Genomic DNA, 25,997 nt, shown 5'->3' with positions numbered 1-25,997 from the left:
CAGCAACTGGGTCTGGTGTCCCTGAAGTTATCGGACTGTGACCTTCTTTCTGAAATGGAGAGTGCTACAAGGGAGTGTAGGGGGAGAAGAAATGCCAGGTGCAAAGGGTAATTTGTATGGAGTCAGAGAGTAATCAGGTTTGGGAAGGACAAGTCTAGCTACAAGTGTTTGTTAGTAGGAGCAGCTGAAGAATAACCAAGATTGCTTAACCCTTTCAGGCCTGTTTATGTTGTTTCCTCAGCCTGTTCATTGTTTCCTTGTTTTCCTTGTTTGTCAGAAAAGTCTCATTTCTATTTTTGTTTCAACACCTTTGCCAAAAATCAACTAACTAAATTGTGCAGGCCTATTTCTGAACGCTGGATTTTTGTTCCATTGTTCTATATGTTTAAACTTTTGCCACTCCCAAGTGTCTTGATTTCTGTTTAAATCTTCAGATTAAGTATATAATTATTCTAACTTTGTTTTCCTTTTTAAGAAAGTGCTTAGCAAGGTAATGCCAGGTCTTTCACATTTTCATACAAATTTTAGAATCAGCTTGTCATGTTCAACAGAAAAAAAGCCTAAAGGGTTTTGCATTGAAACTACATTGAAAGTATAGACAATTTTTTGGAGAATTTACATTTTAACAATAACTGAGGCTTTCAATCCATTTACAAAATATGTTGTTCCACTTATTTGGACCTTCTTTAATTTCTCTCAACAATATTTTGTAAGTTTTAGTGTAGAGATCTTGGTTTTCCTTGCTATATTTTTCTATTGTAAATGGGAGTTTTTAAAGTTTTTGCTTTGCATTTACTTGCTGTTAGTATATTCACATGGAAAATAGGTCTTTATATTAACTCTCTATCCTGTAATCTTTTTAAATTCACTCACTGGTTTTAACAGTTGTTTTGTAGATTTGTTGGGATTTTTTTTATATAAGCAAAAATGACATCTCCTAAAAGGAACAGTTTTACTTCTTTATTGTTGAACTTTATATATTTTATTACTTATACTTTACATATTCCAATTGATAGGACCTCCAATACAGTGTTGACTAGAAACAGAGAAAGTGAGCTTCTTTGCTTGGTTCCTGATCTTAACTGGCAACTGTTTAGTCTATCACTATTAAGTATAATGTTAGTGATAATGTTTTTGGGTGATGCTCCTATTATTCCCATTTTGCTAGAGTTTTATCATGAATGGGTATTGAATTTTGTTATTGCATATATTGAAACCATCACTTTTTTTCTTTTTTCTGGGAATATAGTGAATTACATGAATTGATTTTTGATTGTTAGATCAATCTTGCATTCCTGGGATGAAATTTAATTGTTTACATTGTATTATAATTTTATATATTATTGGTTTTAATTTTATAATATTTTGTTAGAGTTTTTATGTCTATGTTCATGAGGGATATTGAGTTATAGTTATTTTTTGTTTAAAATGTCTTTGTGATGATTTACTATTAGGTTTATGTTAACCTCAAATTGATTTGGGCAGTGCCTTCTTCCTCTATTTTCTGAAAAAGACTGTATAATATTGGCATTATTTCTTTCTTGGATTTTTAATATAATTCACACTCGAAATTATTTGGGCATAGGGTTTTATTTGTGTAAAGGTTCTTGATAATGTAATTTTAAAATGTACATATAAAATATTCAGATTTTCTCATTATTGTTGAGTCAACTTTTGTGCTATATTTTTCAAGGATATTTTTCATTTCATCTAAATTGTTGAATTTGTTGCCATGACGGTATTCATATTATATTGCTGAATTTGTTTGCATACTGGTGTTTGTATTATTTTCTTATTATCCTTTTAATGTCTATAGGAACAGTAGCAAAAAATCCCTCTTTTATTCATGATATTGATTTTTTCCTTTTCTTCCCCCCTTGATTGGTCTATTTAGGGGATTGCTAATTTTATTTATCCTTCCAAAGAATTAAGTTTTGGTTTTGTTAATGTTTTATTATTTGCCTGTTTTCTAGTTTCATTTTATTTCTACACTTATCTTTTTTATTTCTATTATCTTTATTATTTCTATCCTTCTGCTTACAGCATGTCTCCTCTGATTCCTCTTGGCTATGACAGTTTCTTAAACTTTCCTTGTTTTTGATGACCTTGACGGTTTTGAGGAGTACCTGCCAGATATTTTGAAGAATGTTTGTCAGTGGTATTTGTCTGATGTGTTTTTCATGATTGGACTGGAGTTATGGGTTTTTGAGAGGAAGACCACAAAGTTAAAATTTAAAAAGGCATAGAATATCATTCTCATCACATCATATCATGGGTGTACTGACAACCTAATTTGTCACTTTGATGTTAATCTTGGTCATTGACTAAACTAGTGAATGTCTGGTTAATCTGAATGTCTGGTTAATTGTAATATTACTCTATTTTCCCCTTTTTATACAGCCCTTTGGAAGGAATTCACCATGTGCAACACACACATAAGGAGTGGGGGTTATGGTTCATCTGCTATAGAATGGAGTTTCTACATAAATTATTTAGAATTCTGCACAGGAGATTTGTCTGTTTTCTGCCACATGTATGTATGTATGTATATCAGTATGGACTCATGGATATTTGTTTTATAATTTTGGTTATAATCCAATACTACTTTATTTTGTTGTTCCAGTTGTTCCAGTATTGGCTATTGGAAGATCTAGGTTCCATTTTTAAAAAACCCTTATGAGATCTTGCCTATCTATGAGTCTTTTAAATGTTACATCACTTGTGTCCTTTTCTTTGTAATCAAATTTTCTATTCTAAATAAGCACCTTTACTTCTATGACTTTATGCTGATATATTCCAAATTTACATCTCCTTTTCTAAGCTCCAGAGTCTTATATTCAATGACTATTAGCATATATATAATATGTATATTATATATATATGTGTGTGTATACATACACACACACACACAGATGCAAAGTAAAAATTCCTGATTTTTTCATTCATGCACCAGACTATCTCCTTTTTGTACATGGAACTACTATCACCATCACATATTTGCTGTAGACAAAAATCTAGGCATCTTTTTGATTTCTCCTTTGTCTTATCTTCCAAATAAATCTAGAAAAATTTCTGGGTATCTCTGCCAACCTGAATTTTTCCAGTTCTATTTATTTTTACAGTTATCACCTTAGCCCACAGACAGGATCCTCTCACATCAGATCAACTAGAATCACTTACTAAATGGTCTTCTTGTTTGTACTTTTGTACCTCCACACAAAAAGAGAGAAAGAGAGAAAGAGAGAGAGAAGAGAAGAGAAGAGATCTTTTAAAAATGTTAAAAAGGGGATTTCTCTGGGGCATCCAGTGGTTAAGACTTTGGACTTCCACTGCAGGGGGTGTGGGTTCGATCCCTGGTCAGGGGAACTAAGATCCCGCATGCCGCAGCATGGCCAAAAAAAAAAAAATGTTAATAGGACAGGATCATGCTTACTAGCTTTCAGCAACATCCCATCAAACTTAAATTTAATTGCAGATTACTTATCACTGTCTTCAAGAACCTAAAACACAATGCTCCCTGCTTATATCTCCATACTCATATCATTTTCTAACCCTCTCATGATCCAGCCACAGTTGTCTCTTCTGTCTCTTGAATGTATCCAGTCCTTCTCATCACTGAGGGCTTAAAATTACTTCCTCTTCCTGGAATTCTCCTTACCCTTCAGGTTTTAGCTTTTAAAGAAAATTCTTGGAGGTGTCTTTCCTAAAACTATGTAGCTACAGGCATTCTTCTCTCACAGGTATTCTCCATCTCATTAATCTGTTTATTCCCTTCATCTTCTAAATCTGCTTATTTATCAAAATCTGCAATAATTTTTTTATTATTTTGTTTCTGACTGGTCTTTCTCCTATTACTAGAATAAAGGGGATTTTCAGCTTTTCAGCTTATTGCTATATTCAGCGTTTATAATAACACCCAATACTTACTAGAATTTAACATGTGTATTGAATGAATAAATTAATAAATAAACATTCCCAAGAAAAGAGTCTAAGCTTTTGTTAAAAATCTTAAAGGGGACTTCTGCTCATAACTTAAGAACTGCTGCTTCTAAAATATGAAAAACAAAAGTTTATTCTGCTTTGTTCTAAAGTATGAAAAACCCAATAGCATTAATCAAAGGAGGACATTAAGGTAGGAAAACTGGCATACAGATAAAATAGACCTCTCTATATCAGTTGATTTCTATCAACTGATTAAATCTTAAACTGATGACATGAAAGGTCTACTGGTAGTATCTCAGATTTTCCCCTGAGGTATGCAGTTTATTAATTTCTTCAATTGCTTTAGCACTGAAGTAGTATAATATTTATGGGGTTAAGATATTGCCTTGGCTATGTGGGGTCTTTTGCAGTTCCATATGAATTTTAGGATGCTTTTTTCTATTTCTGTAAAATGTGCATTGGAAGTTTGATGGGGATTGCATGAATCTGTAGATGGCTTTGGGTAGAAGAGAAATTTTAACAATATTAATTATTGCAGTTCATGAACATGAGAAATCTTTCCATTTATTTTTGTTTTCAGTTATCTCATTAATATCTTATAGTTTTCAGTGTATAGGTCTTTTTATTTATTTATTTTTGGCTGTGTTGGGTCTTCGTTTCTGTGCGAGGGCTTTCTCCAGCAGCGGCAAGCGGGGGCCACTCTTCATTGCGGTGCACAGGCCTCTCACCATCGTGGCCTCTCCTGTTGCAGAGCACAGGCTCCAGACGCGCAGGCTCAGTAGTTGTGGCCCATGGGCCCAGTTGCTCCGCGGCATGTGGGATCCTCCCAGCCAGGGCTTGAACCCGTGCCCCCTGCATTGGCAGGCAGACTATCAACCACTGCGCCACCAGGGAAGCCCTAACTTTTTAGTTAAAAATATTCCTAAGTATTTCATTCTTTTTGGTGCTACTGTAAATGAGATTGTTTCTTAATTTTTTCTTCTAATAGTTTGTGTTAGTATAGAAAAATGTGACTGATTTTTGTATGTTGATTTTGTACCCTGAAACATACTGAATTCCTTTATTACTTATAACAGTTTTTTTTTGGTGGAGTCTTCAGTGTTTTCTATTTATAGTATCAGGTCAGCTGCAAACAGAAACAATTTAACTTCTTTTTTAAAAATATTTATTTATTTATTTGGTTGTGCTGGGTCTTAGTTGCAGCTCACTGGCTCCTTAGTTGCGGCAGGCAGGCTCCTTAGTTGTGGCTCGAGGGCTCCTTAGTTGCGGCATGCATGTGGGATCAAGTTCCCTGACCAGGGATCGAACCCAGGCCCCCTACATTGGGAACGTGGACTGTTAACCACTGCCCCAATAGGGAAGTCCCTAACTTCTTTTTTGATTTGTATACCTGTTATTTCTTTCTCTTGCCTAATTGTTCTGGCTATGACTTCCAGTGTTATACTGAATAAAATTGGTGAAAGTGGGCACCCTTGTCTTGCCCCTGTTCTTAGAAGAGAAACTTTCAGGTATTTGCCATCTAGTGTGATGTTATCTGTGGTCTTGTAATATATGACCTTTATTATGTTAAGGTACATTTCTTCCATACCTAATTTGTTGAGAGTTTTTATTATGAAATGAGGTTGAATGTTGTCAATGGTTTTTCTGAATCAACTGAGATTATCGTATGATTTTTATGTTTTATTCTGTTAACGTGGTGTTCACATTTATTGATTTGCACATGTTGAACCATCCTTGCATTCCGAGAATAAATCTCACTGGATAATGGTGCGTGATTTTTTTAATGTGCTGTTTAATTTGGTTTGCTAGTATTTTGTTGAGGATTTTTGCATCTATATTCATTTGGGATATTGGCTTGTAATTTTTTTTTTCTCTTTTGTATTTTCTTGTAGTGTTCTCATCTGACTTTGGTATCAGGGTAATGCTGGCCTCATAAAATGAATTTGGAAGTGTTCCTGCCTTTTTTATTTAGCAATCTTGAGAAAGAAGAACAAAGCCTGAGGCACCATACTTCCTAATTTCAAACTATTACAAGGCTATAGTAGTCAAAACAGTATGGCACTGGCGTAAAAACAGATATACAGATCAATGGAACCGAATAGAGAGCCCTAAAATAAACCTACCCATAAATGGTCAACTAATATTTGAAAAGGGCACCAAGAATATATGATGGGGAAAGGACAGTCTGTTCAATAAATGGTGTTGGAAAACTGGATACCCACGTGCAAAAGAACTAGAGTCTTATTTTACACCATACACAAAAATTAATGAATTAAATACTTAAAAGTATTTCAATGGCCATTATGGGCTCTACTCAATTTTATTTTTGAAGTGAATAAAAACATTTCAGAAACTTTTCTGGCTTAGGATTTAATACTTATAATTAACACAACCAATTCTGAAAAAGCTAGGACAGAAAGCATATATAACTTCGCTTGCTCATTAAATATAGTATAAGATTAATAATATACATAAATTTGAATTAAGGAAGCTACTTAATTCTTCTCGAAATTTCTTTGGATGTGTCTGGGTCTAATTTATTTGTTTTCCTGGAACACGATTTCTGAAGTAGAAACAATAGTTATGTATGCTTGATGAAAACTTTTGTAAGCTAAGATTGGAGATGCTCACCACGATACAGTCAAATCAAGAAGACCCAGATCTGTCTCATTTCAAAGATGATCATATACATTACACTCAGCTGAAACATACACAATTAGTCACATTTTTATCACCTCTTTTGGAGACTGTTCTTATTTATTCTTACTAGTGTTTTTTTACTACATTCTCTTTTTCAGTAATCACTTACAGCACTGTAACATGCTGTTTCTCTCATGTTATCCCTCTAGTCTATCCCATGCAAGAACAGAAGAGAGAACCATAGTTTCCATTCACTCCACAAGTGAAAAAAAGGATGAGAGTGAGAAAGGTGAAGTGATTTATGTAAGGTCATGCTAGGAATCACCGGTTGAGCAATATTCCTACAATTATATCACAGAATTTCTAGTTCTAACAGTTTAAATGGCCATTCTCTTCTGGGAGAGATTTATGAAGACATCTTTCTCCCTATAGCAAGAGCTGGGAAACTTACAGAATGTCAAGATCCTATATCTGTCTAAAAGGTTAAAGTTAGAGATAAAAAAAAAACAACAACTTGTGGCCTAAACAGAATAGTTGTAGGAAGAATTTTTGCCATAATTTTACCGGAGGTATCTGGATCTTTTATAGCCACATTTTGAGGTAATGCATCTCAAATGTCAGTGTGATGTGATCAAAGTGTTAGGTTGGCTTTGCTGGCTTTGAATCGCCTTGCTTTATCAAAGGATGAATAACAACTTCCAGCATAGAGAAAGACAGGCAATGTGATTGCAGGAAGAAAAATATCTCTTTTGAAAGGGTAAACAACTATTAATAACTTAAAAATATATAAAATAAATATCATAATGTACTTGAAATGATTAAGCTATGAGGGGTTAGCTATTGCATTAAAATGTGTCAGCTTTTGGCATTTTGGAAGAAAGCCGAAGGCAGCATCCAAAATGTTTTCCTTAGTTATGAATAAAAGTATCAGGATATATGGCAACTGTGATGAAAGTAATTCAGACAAATTGAAGTGAGGTGAGATGTGAATTACATCAGCTCAGCAGGACGAGTGTCAGATTTATTGAACTCAGCAAGGACAGCGTGTGAGACATCACCTTCTGAGTTGAGAGAGACAGGCAAACCGGTCCCGGTCTCTAAAAACAAACAGTTGTGAAAACATCATAAATATTTTAATTTTTGAAAGTTTTATTTTATTTTGGGACAGTGTGTATTAATTACTTATGTGTTTTGATCCCTCTCAAAAAGAAGTACTATATTTGAAAGGAATATTAATTGTAACCTCCAGCATTACTTTCTTTAGAAATAAAATAGAGGCTTCTTCCCTAATTTCTTTCTTTTTGTTTCTCCTTCCTGGTTAGTACTTCTAAAGCACAAATAATTAAAATTGATAATTTAAAACAGTTAGATATTTGTAAATCATATGGGGGGGGTTGTAATTGGATCTAATCAACAAGGAGTTTAGGGGGACTGAGGAAACATTTAATATGCTACGTTTTCTTGAAATTATGTTAAGTACCTTCTGAGGCTTCAATGCTGGAGAAGACATGGCTGACACCGAGCCCAGATTAGCAGACCACTCACTGTGTATCTTCACTGCAGATATTTGGTTTTGCTGGTGGTTAGGTTGATAGATAAGCAGGCAGAGATGTGGGTAATTAAAAACATGTTATCTCAATCATCCTTAATCTAGTCAAAGAGATATAAAAAGGGTCTTATATCTTCTCCTTCAACTCCTACCAATGTTTAAACTTTTTTTCATGCAATATTCAAAGGTTATATCTGCACATTTTTACATTGTGTTTTTAGGCAAAATTAAGCTAAATTTTAAAAATGCTGAGTAAACTATAGGAGACTACGATATTTTAGGCAGAGTATCTATATTGCACCAAATCTTACAAACCCCACTCTTTTTTTTTTTTTTTTTGACCTTTTAGAAAGCATATCTGAATGCAAGGGAATGAGTCTGATATTATTTAAAGAAATGACCTTAAATCTTCTCTAATTACAAAATATGAAAGTAATTCACATATTTTGATACCTTAAGTATTCATTTTAACAAACTACATCTAACAGGCTTCGTATTGTGTTGTAGTTGCCTGAGTTCACTCAAATATTTGAAAATTTCAGGTAATGAGAATGTATCTTTGTTTCTCAGACTGTGAAATGAATATTAAAAATCAGTCTCTTCGGACAGGGGCAAAAGAGGATATAATTCCAAGTTTTAAAAATTAAAATTAAATATCTTTCTTGAAATTATTAATATCTTGGATATAGGGAAAATTACTTAATCTGAGATTCTGAAATAAGTGACCAGGTGTTCTTTTATGACATTTTTGGAAAAAGTCCACTAAAGACTTCCTGAGGTTACTCTTCCATTTTGTGTTGGTAAGTATTAAACATACTACCAACACAAAATGGTGTTGTGGTGGAAGTGGTAGAAGATTACGATTGTTTATTAGAAATTATTAATGTTTTTATTTTGTTTCCAGCCTTATTGTGGTATGCTTAATAAACAAAAATTGCTCATATTTAATGTATGCATTTTGATGAGTTTGGACATTCACCTTCACCCATGATAGCATCACCACAATCAAGGTAGTAATATACCCATCACTTCCAAAAGATTAGTTTCTTGACTTTCTCTTGATTTATCTTTGTGGTAAGAACACTTACCATGATATCTATTCTTTTAACAAGTTTTTAAGTGCACAACACTCTATTGTTAACTATAGACACTATGTTATACAGCAGATCTCTAAAACTTGAGTTCTATTCCTTGACCTTGACACACATGTCCCTTTGATGACAACCTACTGAAACTTGAGGTTCATTTGGAATTTTTCACGAATCCGCTATCTCCACTTCCACATATTTCTTCTTGAACCTCTGAATTCCCATAGCTTCCTGTCCTAGGGTACCTTAGCATACTCTTACTTTTACTATATACTATATAGTATATGTCTTATAATAAAGGCCTTGAGGCCTTGCACTAATTTTTCACTCATCCTGGAATATTTTCTTCAGTTCTTTCTGGTTGACTCTTTCTTGTCATCCAAGTCTTAACTTAAATTCTGCCACAGCCAAGAGATCTTCTCTGACCATACAAGGTAAAGTCACCTCCCAGTCACTGGCTGTTCTATCATCGTGTTTTACTCCCTAGCACTACTTAGTGTATGTTTCCCTCATTAAAATGTACACTCCCTGTCTGCTGACACCTTGCCTACATCATGCACTACTATATTCACAGCCCTTTAGAATGGTGACTGGAGACAACAGATGCTCAATAAACATGTAATGACCGAATTAATCCTTTTGTCTCCATGGATTTTTCCATTTTGTTGGACAATGTATTAACCTGAGAATATGGTTGCCTCTGTTTCATCTTCTTATCTTCTGTGATATCTGATACATGGCCTTGCACCCAGGAAAGGCTCAGGTTTTTTTTATTAATAGAATTGTATTAATGTGGCTGGAAAACTGGTAGATAATTGGAACCGTTACTCTTACTCTGTTCACAAAAAGTAGTTTCTGTTGTAACATCATTTCATTTTCTGAGCACTTGGTTAGATGAAAAATAAAGAAAGGAAGAACACAATTGTAGTATGCTAGCTTAAAGAAATCCATATCAAGGCAAACCAATTGTATTCCCAAAGGAAACTTGATTTAATTTCTTTCTAAAAAATTGTCCGTATCTACATATTCAACTGCAATTTAGCAAATGGTGTGATTATTTAAATAAAAGATATTTAAAACCAGAGTTCTTGTAAAAAAATCTAAAAACATAATTACACACTTTTTAATATAACTAGGGGCTTTTCTGTATAGACGTGCTCTGGTCCACTAGTAATAAAGAACTTTGCTACTAATAATTTTGAAGTGTCAAATTGTACATAATGCTTTAATTGACATAAGCTATTCAGAAACACAACACTGTGACTTAAATGAAGTAGATAAAAGCAGATTTCTAAAATGTTTAGTTTATTTGTATATGAATTGGGGAGTAAATCAAGACAATGTATTATTCTTGCAACATAAATTGGATTGAATTAGCAATAGACTTGCTACTTTGAAATGAAATTTACTACCAAATTAGTATTAGTTACAATGTGGGGACCAGGAGGGACTCTAGAAGTCATTCAAATGAGGTTAGTTAGACGTCCAGACTCAAGCCTCTACTTCTTAGTCTAAGGCTTACTCCAAAATGTAGCCTGCTGACTCTCATTTTTATCCTAAAGGGCACCAAGTGACAAACTTCTGAAACAGGTAGCCAGCAGTGTTAGAAGCTAGTAGGTTTTGGCTTATCAAATTTTAAAGTATCCTTTATATTCAAAAAGGATGGGCAACTTTTAATAATACATTTCAATTAAATGAATAATATTAAAATCATACTTAGCTCTGCAAAAATCTTTCCTTGATTATTTGGGAGGCACTTGTAGATTTAACACTGCTTTCTTTATGAAATTTAGTATGATTTGTATTGTGTATGCTGAATGACATTCTGGTTATTAGAATGCAAATTAGCAAAGAAGGATGTAAGTGTACTGCTTTAGTGTGCATATTAGTTAGGATTATTTCAGTCTCAAATGGCAGGAACTTAACTCAAATTAACTTATACCAAAAAAAAAAAAAAAGCTCACTGGCTGGGAAGAATAGCGTAGTTTAGAAGCTAAAAGGAAAAGCTATAGAAAAACAAAGCATCTAGGACAGGAATTATGCACTCCTCTTTGCTTATTTTGCTTAACTTCATGCTGCAAAAGGTTTCATTCTTCATATTTTAAACAAGACATACCCCCTGGCAGCTCTCGTATTATTTCCTCTCAATTAAGCAACCCATAAAAGGAGGTGGGGACTCCTTTACTCGAGGTTCTATCAATATTAAAGAAGATCTTGAATTGGCACAGCTTGGGGCACTTGGCCACAGTGGGAGATAGGGGAATCTTGCATCAGGATTATACGATTGACATCTTCACAAGAACCACATGCAACTTGGGAAGTGTGATTTCCCCAGAGAAAGGATGCTAACTTTTAAAAAGATGTTCAATTAAAAAGAAATTTTCCCCCTAGAGTATTTTTGATAACGGTATCTGCCAAGATAATCTCTCATGAGTTAGTCATTTCAGAGATGGCATATATCAAATTCCAGTACTGGCCTTATGTATGCAAGTTTTCAAAGACTGAAATACTGTAAAAACTAATATTGATGAAGGTGCAGTAAGATGGGCCCTCATATAACTCTGGTGGTTTACCAGTGTTTACTGGTAAAACCTTTTGTAAAGCAATTTGATGTGTTAAGAAACTTAAAAGTATTTCACGCTCTTGAATCCAGTAATTCCATTTCTAAAAGTGAATTCTAATAAAATAATCACAATGTGGATACATTTTTATGTGCAACATTTGTAATAATTCTGAAATAAAATAAATGTTGATTTAGTTAAATATAAATATATGATGGGCTAATATGTAGATTACATGATACCCTCTTCACATGATTTTGCTAATATGTTATGTTTGCAAGGTTGAAGGGAAACAAATGCTCTTATAAACTGTTGGTAAGAATGTAAATTGATGCAACTCATTGAGAGGAAATTATAAATTTTATAATCATGAAAATGTATATCAAAATTAAAAATGCAAATATAGCCTAGCAAATTTATTTCTAGGAATTTAACCCATTGATAGTCCTGTACATACCCAAAGAACATTCACTGCAATAGAAATGTTTGTTCGCAATAGAAAACATATGTAGTAAGTTAAATGTCCACCAATAAGGGACATATTTTAAAAATGCAGAACTTAAAAAGAAATGACCGGGGCTTCCCTGGGGGTGCAGAGGTTAAGAATTTGCCTGCCAATGTCGGGAACACAGGTTCGAGCCCTGGTCTGGGAAGATCTCACATGCTGCAGAGCAACTAAGCCCGTGCACCACAACTAGTGAGCCCACATGCCACAACTACTGAAGCCCATGAGCCTAGAGCCCATGCTCCTCAACAAGAGAAGTCACTGCAATGAGAAGCCCGCACACCGCAACGAAGAGTAGCCCCTGCTCGCCACAACTGGAGAAAACCCGCGCGCAGCAACGAAGACCCAACGCAGCCAAAAATAAAATAAATAAATATATAAATTTATTTTAAAAAAAAGAAGAAATGATCTATATCTCTTTTTTTGAAGCGTAGTTGATTTACAATGTTGTGTTCATTTCTGCTGTACAGCAAAGTGATTCAGTTATGCATATATATACATTCTTTTTTTATATTCTTTTCCGTTATGATTTATCATAGGATATTGACTATAGTTCTCTGTACTATACAGTAGGACCTTGTTTATAGAATGATCTATATTGTTATCTGCAAAATATATTCTATAAAAAAAGCAAGACATCAAATGCTGTCTATAGTAGACTCTCATTTATCTAATATTTTATGAATATGCTTGCATGAAATAGATACAGTTGTGTGGTAGACATGACTAGTATTCACTTATATCCAGTTCTCTCTTCCTTCTTGGACATACAGAAGATTATACTTTCCAAACTTCTTGCATTTACCTAGAGCCACGAAACTAGTTCTGGCAAATAAAATGTGACTGGGAGTGACTTTTGAGCTGACAAAAATGAAAAGCCCTTTTAAAACTCACCAGTCTCTCCCTCTGTATTCAAGCAAGGATCTTGTGTTGAAAACATGAAGCCACAAGATAAAAGCAGTTTGGGTGGCTGACACATATAAAATATCTATCTGCCTGAGGGTCACCAGGACTGGCAAGAAATTTGTAGGAACAAAAAGTAAGTGCTTACTGTGTTAAACTATTATGGATTTTGGGTTTCCTTTTTTTTAATTTTAAAATAAAAGCTTTAATTTCAAAATTTTCTAGTTGCCTTTTTACTAGAGGCACTGTAATTCATCATTCAATGTAGGACACTTAAAAAAAAATTATATGTAATTTACATATAAGTAAAATACAGACATATTAAGTTCATAGCTCTGTGAATATTTACATATGGGTGCATATGGGTGCATCTAAGTAACTGCCACCCAAAACAAGGTAAGCTTACTTAATTATGCTGAGACAAGAGGCATAATCAGAACTGATTGCTTCCTTGTGAAAAGATCCTTTGGGGTAAGAATATTATCAGTGATATATTGTCTGACATCAGGAAACACATTGCTGCTCTTACCATTCCTGGTGATGATAAGTTTGAATGCTTGGTTAAGGGGTACATAACCAAATTTGAACTTTTGCCTGTAAGCCCCATCTTGCCCAATGGAGAAATTTACTTGAGGCACTTTCAAGTACATTAATTCCATTCAGCGAATTGGCATTTTTAAAATGTCCCCATCTCTTTTCTCTTCTGCTCCCTTAGGGCTGGGAATCTTTGGAGAGATAGCCACTTCCACTTTTATCAGTTCACAGGCTTTTTTCACGCAACCCTGTAAGCAGGCTGTGCACCCTGTAAGCGGGAAGCATGGGGGCTGCGGAGCGGAGTTCAGCTGTCCAATGGCAGCGTGGAGTTGATTTGTCGTCACTTCTCTATCACTAATTACAATCGTAGCTGTACCCTTTTTACTGGTATTGTGATCTCACTGCAGGCTTTTCGTTAATACTTTATTCCTGTGTACACACTCAGGGCACAGCATATTGTCCTCCAGGTGTGGAGGTGTGGAAAATTGCTGGCAGTAACAAGAAGGAGTGCAGACACCCTCCTTCGTTTATCAGGCACCCAAGCCTGTCCAGTATGAAATTGTAAATGAACCCAGCCCTCTGTGTCAGCAGGGAGACCTCTCCCATGAACCACGCTCCACCAGACCCCACAGGTCTCTTGTGATTTCACCGACTCCATCTTCACGGCCTTGGCTGTCATTCTGCTCCAAGAGGCAAACACAGCTTCCGGGTCAGGGGCGGAAGTTGATACAACTCCCTGAAGAGCAGGAGCTCCTTCAGGGGCAGGTGCTCCCTCCTCAGGAGGAGCAGCCCCTTCCAAAGACATCTGTTTATCAGAACATTCCAGAGGTAGTTCCCCCTTGTCCAACTTTGATTTTCTTCTCGATGGAGATAGGATCCTGGCCTCCTCAGCTGTGGCAGGAATTTTTTTTGATGAGGGTAGCCATGTTCACAGAGTCCTTTATATCCATCTAGTTTCAGGCCTTTGGTGCTTAGTTTTAACTGCTGGCACCAAGCGCACACAACGTCCCTGTGAATCAGATTGACAGGTGGCAGTATAGAAGGTAAAGGAAGAATCGGCATTGTCTTCTGAGGTTTCACACTGTCACAACATTGTGGCATTTTTCGTGGACAGCAAGCTCTGTTTTGTTTTGTTTTGTTTTTAACAATCACCATTTTTTGAAAAAATTAATTAATTAATTTATTTATGGCTGTGTTGGGTCTTCGTTTCTGTGCGAGGGCTTTCTCTAGTTGCGGCGAGTGGGGGCCACTCTTCATCGCGGTGCGCGGGCCTCTCACTATCGCGGCCTCTCTTGTTGCGGAGCACAGGCTCCAGACGCGCAGGCTCAGTAGTTGTGGCTCACGGGCCCAGTTGCTCCGCGGCATGTGGGATCTTCCCAGACCAGGGCTCGAACCCGTGTCCCCTGCATTAGCAGGCAGATTCTCAACCACTGAGCCACCAGGGAAGCACCCTGTTATTTTTTTATAGATCTTTTTCTTTTGGTCCCCTTTGCTGAGTTTTCTAGTATATCTGGTTTACTAGAAGCCACCTGTCCCTCTTCGGCATCTACTGATGTAGGTTGGAATTTGCAACTCATATATTCTTCCTCTGCCTTCTTTGTGGAGTTGCACTGCTTGTTGTCTGCACTCTCCATGCTCAGAAATTTCAAGGTTGATAAAACGGAGACTCTCCTTACTTCTTGATTTCGGGTTCTCTTTATCACAGAAAAAAATGTAGTCTATTCTAATTACCATAAGCAGTTCATTCGGGAAGCCAAATGTATTTAAAATTGGCTTGCTGTTGTAACATATAGACTGCAGATTGTATAATGACTCAAATGCAACAGAAGTAAATTTTTTTTCACTTATCAATTCATGGAGATTCTGCACTAACTGTAATGATGGAGGTCGCCATCTCTTACTTCATCTAGTCATTCAGGAACTCAGGGTGATCATGTTTGTTGTCTCTTTTCCCTGTGGCTTCCAAAGTTTTCTTGGATATTAAAATTCAGCTGAAAGAAGGGCAAAGATCACAGAGAATGGCATGTGGGAGTTTTTTATGGGAAGGCCTGGAGGTGACACAATACACTTTTACTTATTGGCTAGGAACTTATCACAAGGCCATACCTAACTGCCAGTGAGATTAGAAATGTAGTGATTTGGCTGTGTGCCCAGGAAAAGAGGAAATTAATTTTGTTGAACACAATTTTCCTGCCAGGGATGGAGGGACTTACTTTTTATTATATATTCAGTGATTACGCTTTGAACTTAAAACAATGGGCATATTTTACTTTTGGGTCAAAATAATCACAAAATGACATGAAAAAATGCTCTTGATGTATTTTTTGCTTTAATTTTGTGAGTTTTTTTTTGTTATTTTTAAAGTTAAATGCATGCCCTTTATAGAAAATGTAGAAAGTAAGATAAAAATAAGTAAGCAGAAGAAGTTATCCAGTAACCACCATGATCCCACCATAATGATCTTATGATGGTAAATGAAATTACAATCCCTATTTTATAATTGAAGATGGTAACTCCCAGGGACTATGATAAACTTGTCATATTTAGGAAGTGGTAGAGCTTAGAGGAAAGAAGAACCAGGGAAGCTTTCACAGAGGAGGATATAAGGATAGAAATGGAATTATTAATAAAGAAGCACATTTTACAAGTTCTTTGAGAATTTTGCATTTCTAATTACACTGGGAGAAGGAATAAAACTAGAGAAACATGTAAGGTAAGGGAAATAATGCAATCAGTTTTACATATTTTATGTTTGAAGTACAAATTAAATATCTATGTGTAACTGTCCAATGGGCGGTATGGACCTGGGTACTAGAAAGAAGACTGGTCAGGATATTGAGATTTATGTGTCACAATGACAGAGGTTTGAGGCACTAGTATTAAAGGTCATAGATAGAGTTAAGAAGAGGCAGGATCCTGAGCTACAACACAATTTACAAGTTAGATGTTTTTTGGATTGTTGAAGGCTAGAATTGGTTTTTATTTCTTTTCTTGATGCTTTGGTCTATTTCCCTGAAGGGCTCCCACTGGAACAGTTAGCGTTGGATGCAGCATGAGAGGCTGGGCAAGATTCTAAGTGATGAAAGTGGCCTGATATTAAAAACATCCAGGTGTTCAGTCCTACTGAGCCCCAAGGTTGTTATTCTTAACCATTGTGAACATCTGTTCCTATAAGTATCAAAAGACAGAGAACTTGGAGAACTTATTTTCCTTCTGGCTCTGCTACTAATTAGCTGTATGAGTTAGGAGAAATTACTTTTCCACCCAGGGTTCTGATTTCCTCATATCAGAAATGAGGAGACTAGACTAAATAATCTTTAATTACCTTCCAGCTCTACAACCCAAAATCTATGATGAGTCATAATTATTCTAAACTTCCTAAACTTGATACTCTCTTCTGCTTTTATAGAAATTATTACTTTTCATTCTAGATATGTAGATGCAACCTTATGTAGATAAGGTTATCTACATCAATGTCTCATCACTCCTATTAGACCATAACCACCATAGGTTAGAAAAGCAACAATTATCTCTGTGTCTTCCTTGGTATCTAGTACAGAATCTTGCACAATATAAATTCAAACAAGGAACAAATACACATTTTTAAACTGAAAACTTGGTGTGGTGTGCAGATTCTTCTGATAATAACGTGCTAAAGTTTGAATCCATGATCCTGAAAAGCATATTCTAGAATCAGTGGACTTAAAGCATGATGCTTCCTGGACAATTGTAGAATAAGGTTTGACTAGCCCCACAGTATTTCTCATGCCTACAATACTAATGTATAAAAAATTCTCTGAAAGATATACCTCAAGTATCTATAACTTGGAGAATTTTCCCGATTGCATATTGTTCTTAGGGTGGCAATGTTCACTTATATTCACTCCTTCGAACCTTGGCCCTACACTGCTTTGACAGCTTGTCAGCAGTAAATCTAATCAAGGAGGGTTTTCCCTTTGGAAAACGTCACACAGCTTGTGTTGCTAGTGAGGAAGAAAGGAAAATATAGCAAACTTACTTCATCCAATTAACAAAGACGTGTAGGTTGTCTTGTGCAGCTGGGCAAGTGGCAATGGAGGAAGTTAATTTTATGGTCTGTGAAAGCCTCTCATTTGTGGTGACAAACTCAGGAACTCAAAAGAATACTATAAACTCTCTCCAAACCATTTCCGATTTCTTTGCTTTGATAATTGTAACAATGAAAAAAAAAAATCTCTTTCCTTGTGTAAGTAGGAATGGTTCAGTATTTGTATCAACACATTAGACATTACTCAATAACTCATAATTTGTCAGCATGGACCTTAATAGAATATTTAGGTTTATATCTTCCTCTTTGACATTTAGACCTGTTGTATGGTGTTACACAAAAGGTATTAAAACTTTAGTTGTAAAAATGTTGGAATAAGTATAAAATCTAATACTTCTAGGCTGTGAATGCAAGTTAGTTCACTGTATAGTGGCTCAGTTTTCTCATACATAAATGATTTTAATAGCCTAATATTTTTATTGTCATAAGATCATTTTGAGGATCTCCATGTAACCATTTGTGAAGTTGTAAAATCCAAAATGTCATATCAATATAGGTGTATATATGGTTTTGCCATATTACTATTGTCAGTGAAATATTGCTCCCAATTAGTTGCAATCACTTATAAAATAGAATCTTACATCTTTACTGTGGTTAATGAGCCATTTTCACGCAGATGTGTACTTAGAATTTTGCCATACTTTATGATCAGGCATTATTTTTACCCATTTTACTGATAAGAAAAGTGAGATGCAGAAGTCTTCAGAGATTTTTCTCAATAATACTAATCAAGTTTCAAGATCCTGTGGTACTTTAATCCAAATCTACTATTTTCTGCTTCTACCACGCTATTTTAAATAGGGTCATTGAGGGACACCATCTGTTGAGATGATATTTGGGCAAATCCCTGAATGAAGGGAGGCAGCAAGCCATACCAAGGTGTGGGCAAAGGGCACTCCAAGGTGAAGAAACAGCAAGTGGAAAGTTCCTGAGTCAGGGAAGAATTGTTGTCTTCAAGGAATACCAATAAGTCTAGTCTAGTGTTACTGAAGTCAAATGAATGAAAAAGTAGAGAGAAAGTCAAAGAAGTTGTCTATGAAATCCATCAGACCAAGTAAATGTTTGAATTATATTCTAAGAGTGGTGAAATGCCATTGCTATCTAAATAGGGAAGCAACATGATCTATCTTATATTTAAAGTAGATCATTCTAGCCCTGTGTGGAGCATGCCGCCTAAAAGTGAAAGCAGGAACAATACTGGCGGGATAAGGGTAGACTAGAGCTTGGACTAGCATGACGGAAGTTGGGATAATAAAAAATAATCAGATTTGGATGATATTTTTGAGTAATGCCAACAGTTACATTTATTTGTTGAAAGTAAGGATTGAGAGAAAGTGTAATAAAAAAATGTCTCAGGTTTTTGGCATGAGCAACAGTGCTAATGGTGGGGGAGACTTAGGAAGAAATGAACTTGGAGGTAGAAAATCTTTGGGCTTTCATATATTAAGTTTGAAGTGCTTAGACAGCCAAGTGAGGAGGTTGAATGGTCATACGGATGTAAGTGTTCTGAGCTCAGATAATAAAAACAACAACAAAGGAAAACTCATATAACCCTTGCTACATGCCATTAACTCATGTAATAGTTGATATTGCTTTGTATAAGAGGTCTGGCTGCAGGGTGTCAGAATACCTGAGAAATCATAACTTAAGCTAAGAAGCTATCTAATAACCCCATGTAACAATATATCTTCAAGGACTTGGTTCCAAGTTGGATTGTTTTTGATGATATCGAGTATCTAGACTTCTACTAATTTCTGTTCTGCCATGCTGAACATGTTGATTTTCTTCTTTAAGCTTATTGTCTGATGGCCACATCAGCTTCAAGAAGTAAGCTTTCACATTTGCATTCAAGGCAGGATGAATGGGCCAAGCCAACCAAGCAGGGGCTTTTCTTTATCAGAGAGGAAATTCATCCCTAAGGGGGCTCTGATCAGACGGATGGATCCTTATTTTTTATTGGACTGATTTTTTATTTTTCCAAAGAATTAATGAAAGAAATTACCTCTTTTCACTTTCCTTTCACTGCTTTTAATCAGGGATTTACAGTTGATGTCTTATGGGAGGCAACTAAGAGGGAAATTATGTATTGGGTTAAAACATAGAGTTGAAAACACTAAACAAAAATGACAATCACAATCTCTTACCATACCCTATGGAGCGTATTTGTGGTTAGTGGATACGTGTGTATGGATATGTGATTACATGTGTTTGTGACTATCACATAGAAATTACTTTTAATGAAATGCCTCAAAACTCTGGAAACAAAATTAGAATAAACCGTACCTTTACCTCAAGATTCATATCACACAACTGAGCTTTGCCAACTTCCCTGTTACAGGAGAATATTAACAGCAGAAAAATCTATAGATAACAATTAAATATGAAGGTACGTGCAATTTGTTTTGTAAGAGATGTAAGACACTGGAGATACCAAGATAATTTTTTTCCTCGATATAATCACTATTAGTTGTAATTTGTTTTAACTGCATACTTCTCTTGCTTTCCAAATTAGGCATTTTAAAATTAAAAATTGATTCTGTAAAACTCATCACCATACTGTAAATGTGACCCTTTTGCCTCAGCTGCTTTTATAACCAGGGAAGCAAATAGCTAAGTTAATGAGGAAGTTTAAGGAGGAGGGAAATTTTCAAAGAAAAGTAATTAGAAGCAGTTCCCTTTGGACGTGTTCCTAATATTTAATACAGGAAACCTTCAGTGATGTTTTAAGATTCACAGAAATTATCATGATATAGGGTAACTCAATATCAGACTTAGCATGGAACTTTTCACATAGTAGACAGAATGTATGTTACTGATTTTTATTACAGTCAGCATGATATATAGCAAATGGATTGATTGGCATTTTAATATTTCTTCTGCTGTTTTTGGCATGCTATTCATGGCTTGATATTCTTGTCTGATAGTCTTGTCACATTCTGAAGTTCAGAGAGGTGAATTAATTGGTTGAGGTCACACATTAGCAGAACAAGAAAAAAACTTCATTTTCTGACCCTGAGGTCAGCATTGAAGTTGGTAAAAGCCAGCTAGTGATGTTTTTCCTGCTCAAGATTTACCTGAATATTAGGTCATTTTGAAGAATGATTTTGAGGATAAAGAGGCTCCAAAAGAGGGGTGCTCATTCTCTTGACTTGGCATCTTTTTTGAAAATCAATGCATCTGCATGTTTGGGTCTATTTCTGGATACTCTAGTTTGTTCCATTGATCCATATATTTGTCCTTAGGCCAATACTCCATTGTTTTGATTATTATAGTATTATTGTAAGTTTCAAAGTCTGGTAGTGTAGGTCATACAAGTTTGCTTTTCTTTTATATTGCTTTCACTATTCAAGGTCATTTACATTTCTGTTTTTATTTTATTTTTTTAATTTTTTTTTTTGGCTGTGCAAAATCAATGCTTTATTTATTTATTTATTTTCTCCCTAAACTTTTATTTTTTTTAATCTTTTTATTTTTTTAAACCTCTTTATTGGAGTATAATTGCTTTACAATGGTGTGTTAGTTTCTGCTCTATAACAAAGTGAATCAGTCATACATATACATATGTTCCCACGTCTCCACCCTCCTGCATCTCCCTCCCTCCCACCCTCCCCATCCCACCCCCCCAGGCGGTCACAAAGCACAGAGCTGATCTCCCTGCGCTATGCGATTGCTTCCCACTAGCTATTTTACGTTTGGTAGTGTATATATGTCCATGCCACTCTCTCACTTTGTCACATCTTACCCTTCCCCCTCCCCATATCCTCAGGTCCATTCTCTAGTAGGTCTGTGTCTTTATTCCCGTCCTGGCACTAGGTTCTTCATGGCCTTTTTTTTTTTTTTTTTTTTTTTTATCCCTTAGATTCCATATATATGTGTTAGCATACTGTATTTGTTTTTCTCTTTCTGACTTACTTCACTCTGTATGACAGACTCTAACTCCATCCACCTCACTACAAATAACTCCATTTCATTTCTTTTTATGGATGTGCCACATCTTCTTTACCCATTCATCCGATGATGGACATTTAGGTTGCTTCCATGTCCTGGCTATTGTAAATAGAGTTGCAATGAACATTTTGGTACATGACTCTTTTTGAATTATGGTTTTCTCAGGGTATATGCCCAGTAGTGGAATTGCTGGGTCGTATGGTAGTTCTATTTGTAGTTTTTTAAGGAACCTCCATACTGTTCTCCATAGTGGCTGCATCAATTTACATTCCCACCAACAGTGCAAGAGTGTTCCCTTTTCTCCACACCCTCTCCAGCATTTATTGTTTCTAGATTTTTTGATGATGGCCATTCTGAACAGTGTGAGGTGATACCTCGTAGTTTTGATTTCCATTTCTCTAATGATTAATGATGTTGAGCATTCTTTCATGTGTTTGTTGGCAATCTGTATATCTTCTTTGGAGAAATGTCTATTTAGGTCTTCTGCCCATTTTTGGATTGGGTTGTTTGTTTTTTTGTTATTGAGCTGCATGAGCTGCTTGTAAATCTTGGAGATTAATCCTTTGTCAGTTGCTTCATTTGCAAATATTTTCTCCCATTCTGAGGGTTGTCTTTTCATCTTGTTTATGGTTTCCTTTGCTGTGCAAAAGCTTTTATGTTTCATTAGGTCCCATTTGTTTATTTTTGTTTTTATTTCCATTTCTCTAGGAGGTGGGTCAAAAAGGATCTTGCTGTGATTTATGTCATACAGTGTTCTGCCTATGTTTTCCTCTAAGAGTTTGATAGTGTCTGGCCTTACATTTAGGTCTTTAATTCATTTTGAGTTTATTTTTGTGTATGGTGTTAGGGAGTGTTCTAATTTCATACTTTTACACATACCTGTCCAGTTTTCCCAGCACCACTTATTGAAGAGGATGTCTTTTCTCCACTGTATATGCTTGCCTCCTTTATCAAAGATAAGGTGACCATATGTGCGTGGGTTTATCTCTGGGCTTTCTATCCTGTTCCATTGATCTATGTTTCTGTTTTTGTGCCAGTACCAAACTGTCTTGATTACTGTAGCTTTGTAATATAGTCTGAAGTCAGGGAGCCTGATTCCCCCAGCTCCATTTTTCGTTCTCAAGATTGCTTTGGCTATTCAGGGTCTTTTGTGTTTCCATACAAATTGTGAAATATTTTGTTCTAGTTCTGTGAAAAATGCCAGTGGTAGTTTGATAGGGATTGCATTGAATCTGTAGATTCCTTTCGGTAAGAGAGTCATTTTCACAATGTTGATTCTTCCAATCCAAGAACATGGTATATCTCTCCATCTGTTTGTATCATCTTTAATTTCTTTCATCAGTGTCTTATAATTTTCTGCATACAGGTCTTTTGTCTCCTTAGGTAGGTTTATTCCTAGATATTTTATTCTTTTTGTTGCAATGGTAAATGAGAGTGTTTTCTTAATTTCACTTTCAGATTTTTCATCATTAGTGTATAGGAATGCAAGAGATTTCTGTGCATTAATTTTGTATCCTGCTACTTTAGCAAATTCATTGATTAGCTCTAGGAGTTTTCTGGTAGCATCTTTAGGATTCTCTATGTAGTATCATGTCATCTGCAAACAGTGACAGCTTTACTTCTTCTTTTCCGATTTGGATTCCTTTTATTTCTTTGTCTTCTCTGATTGCTGTGGCTAAAACTTCCAAAACTATATTGAATAATAGTGGTGAGAGTGGGCAACCTTGTCTTGTTCCTGATCTTAGTAGAAATGGTTTCAATTTTTCGCCATTGAGGACGATGTTGGCTGTGGGTTCGTCATATATTGCCTTTATTATGTTGAGGAAAGTTCCCTCTATGCCTCCTTTCTGCAGGGCTTTTATCATAAATGGGTGTTGAATTTTGTCGAAAGCTTTCTCTGCATCTATTGAGATGATCATATGGTTTTTTTCCTTCAATTTGTTAATATGGCGTAGCACGTTGATTGATTTGCGTATATTGAAGAATCCTTGCATTCCTGGAATAAACCCCACTTGATCATGGTGTATGATCCTTTTAATGTGCTGTTGGATTCTGTTTGCTAGTATTTTGTTGAGGATTTTTGCATCGATGTTCATCAGTGATATTGGCCTGTAGTTTTCTTTCTTTGTGACATCTTTGTCTGGTTTTGGTATCAGGGTGATGGTGGCCTCTTAGAATGAGTTGGGGAGTGTTCCTCCCTCTGCAATATTTTGGAAGAGTTTGAGAAGGATAGGTGTTAGTTCTTCTCTAAATGTTTGAAAGAATTCGCCTGTGAAGCCATCTGGTCCTGGGCTTTTGTTTGTTGGAAGATTTTTAATCACAGTTTCAATTTCAGTGTTTGTGATTTGTCTGTTCATAGTTTCTATTTCTTCCTGGTTCAGTCTCAGCAGGTTGTGCATTTCTAAGAATCTGTCCATTTCTTCCAGGTTGTCCATTTTATTGGCATAGGGTTACTTGTAGTAATCTCTCATGATCGTTTGTATTTCTGCAGTGTCAGTTGTTATTTCTCCTTTTTCATTTCTAATTCTATTGATTTGAGTCTTCTCCCTTTTTTTCTTGATGAGTCTGGCTAATGGTTTATCAATTTTGTTTATCTTCTCAAAGAACCAGCTTTTAGTTTTGTTGATTTTTGCTATTGTTTCCTTCATTTCTTTTTCATTTACTTCTGATCTTATCTTTATGATTTCTTTCCTTCTGCTAACTGTGTGGTTTTTTTGTTCTTCTTTCTCTAATTGCTTTAGGTGCAAGGTTAGGTTGTTTATTCGAGATGTTGCCTGTTTCTTGAGGTAGGATTGTATTGCTATAAACTTCCCTCTTAGAACTGCTTTTGCTGCATCCCATAGGTTTTGGGTCGTCGTGTCTCCATTGTCATTTGTTTCTAGGTATTTTTGATTTCCCCTTTGATTTCTTCAGCGATCACTTCGTTATTAAGTAGTGTATTGTGTAGCCTCCATGTGTTTGTATTTTTTACAGATCTTTTTCTGTAATTGATATCTAGTCTCATAGTGTTGTGGTCGGAAAAGATACTTGATATGATTTCTATTTTCTTAAATTAACCAAGGCTTGATTTGTGACCCAAGATATGATCTATCCTGGAGAATGTTCCATGAGCACTTGAGAAGAATGTGTATTCTGTTGTTTTGGGGTGGAATGTCCTATAAATATCAATTAAGTCCATCTTGTTTAATGTATTATTTAACGCTTGTGTTTCCTTATTTATTTTCATTTTGGATGATCTGTCCATTGGTGAAAGTGGGGTGTTAAAGTCCCCTACTATGATTGTGTTGCTGTCGATTTCCCCTTTTATGGCTGTTAGTATTTGCCTTATGTATTGAGGTGCTCCTATGTTGGGTGCATAAATATTTACAATTGTTATATCTTCTTTTTGAATCGATCCCTTGATCATTATATAGTGTCCTTCTTTGTCTCTTGTAATAGTCTTTATTTTAGTCTATTTTGTCTGATATGAGAATTGCTACTCCAGCTTTCTTTTGATTTCCATTTGCATGGAATATCTTTTTCCATCCCCTCACTTTCAGTCTGTATGTGTCCCTAGGTCTGAAGTGGGTCTCTTGTAAACAGCATATATATGGGTCTTGTTTTTGTATCCATTCAGCCAGTCTGTGTCTTTTGGTGGGAGCATTTAATCCATTTACATTCAAGGTGATTATCGATATGTATGTTCCTATTCCCATTTTCTTAAATGTTTTGGGTTTGTTATTGTAGGTGTTTTCCTTCTCTTGTGTTTCTTGCCTAGAGAAGTTCCTTTAGCATTTGTTGTAAAGCTGGTTTGGTGGTGCTGAACTCTCTCAGCTTTTGCTTGTCTGTAAAGGTTTTAATTTCTCCCTCAAATCTGAATGAGATCCTTTCTGGGTAGAGTAATCTTGGTTGTAGGGTTTTCCCCTTCATCACTTTAAATATGTTCTGCCACTCCCTTCTGGCTTGCAGAGTTTCTGCTGAAAGATCAGCTGTTAACCTTATGGGGATTCCCTTGTGTGTTATTTGTTGTTTTTCCCTGGCTGCTTTTAATATGTTTTCTTTATATTTAATTTTTGATAGTTTGATTAATATGTGTCTTGGCGTGTTTCTCCTTGGATTTATCCTGTATGGGACTCTCTGTGCTTCCAGGACTTGATTAACTATTTCCTTTCCCATATTAGGGAAGTTTTCAACTATAATCTCTTCAAATATTTTCTCAGTCCCTTTCTTTTCCTCTTCTTCTTCTGGGACCCCTATAATT

At 35.6% G+C, this 25,997-nt stretch overlaps 1 protein-coding gene across 1 annotated transcript; it reads right to left on the bottom strand.

The window, feature by feature from the left end:
• Positions 1 to 11,608: 11,608 nt before the first annotated feature.
• Positions 11,609 to 14,875, bottom strand: LOC309629350 (developmental pluripotency-associated protein 4-like). Its single transcript, XM_082393380.1, is given in 3 exon segments — positions 11,609 to 14,198; positions 14,201 to 14,628; positions 14,631 to 14,875. Coding segments are annotated over 3 exon segments (699 nt in total). The 5' UTR covers positions 14,824 to 14,875; the 3' UTR covers positions 11,609 to 14,120.
• Between the last annotated feature and the right edge of the window lie 11,122 nt (positions 14,876 to 25,997).

Source organism: Balaenoptera borealis, assembly GCF_965194805.1.
Source record: "Balaenoptera borealis genome assembly, chromosome: 5".
Classification (NCBI taxonomy): domain Eukaryota; kingdom Metazoa; phylum Chordata; class Mammalia; order Artiodactyla; family Balaenopteridae; genus Balaenoptera; species Balaenoptera borealis.
The sequence above is the reverse complement of the archived record's forward strand: the minus strand, read 5'-3'. Positions and strand labels throughout refer to the sequence as shown.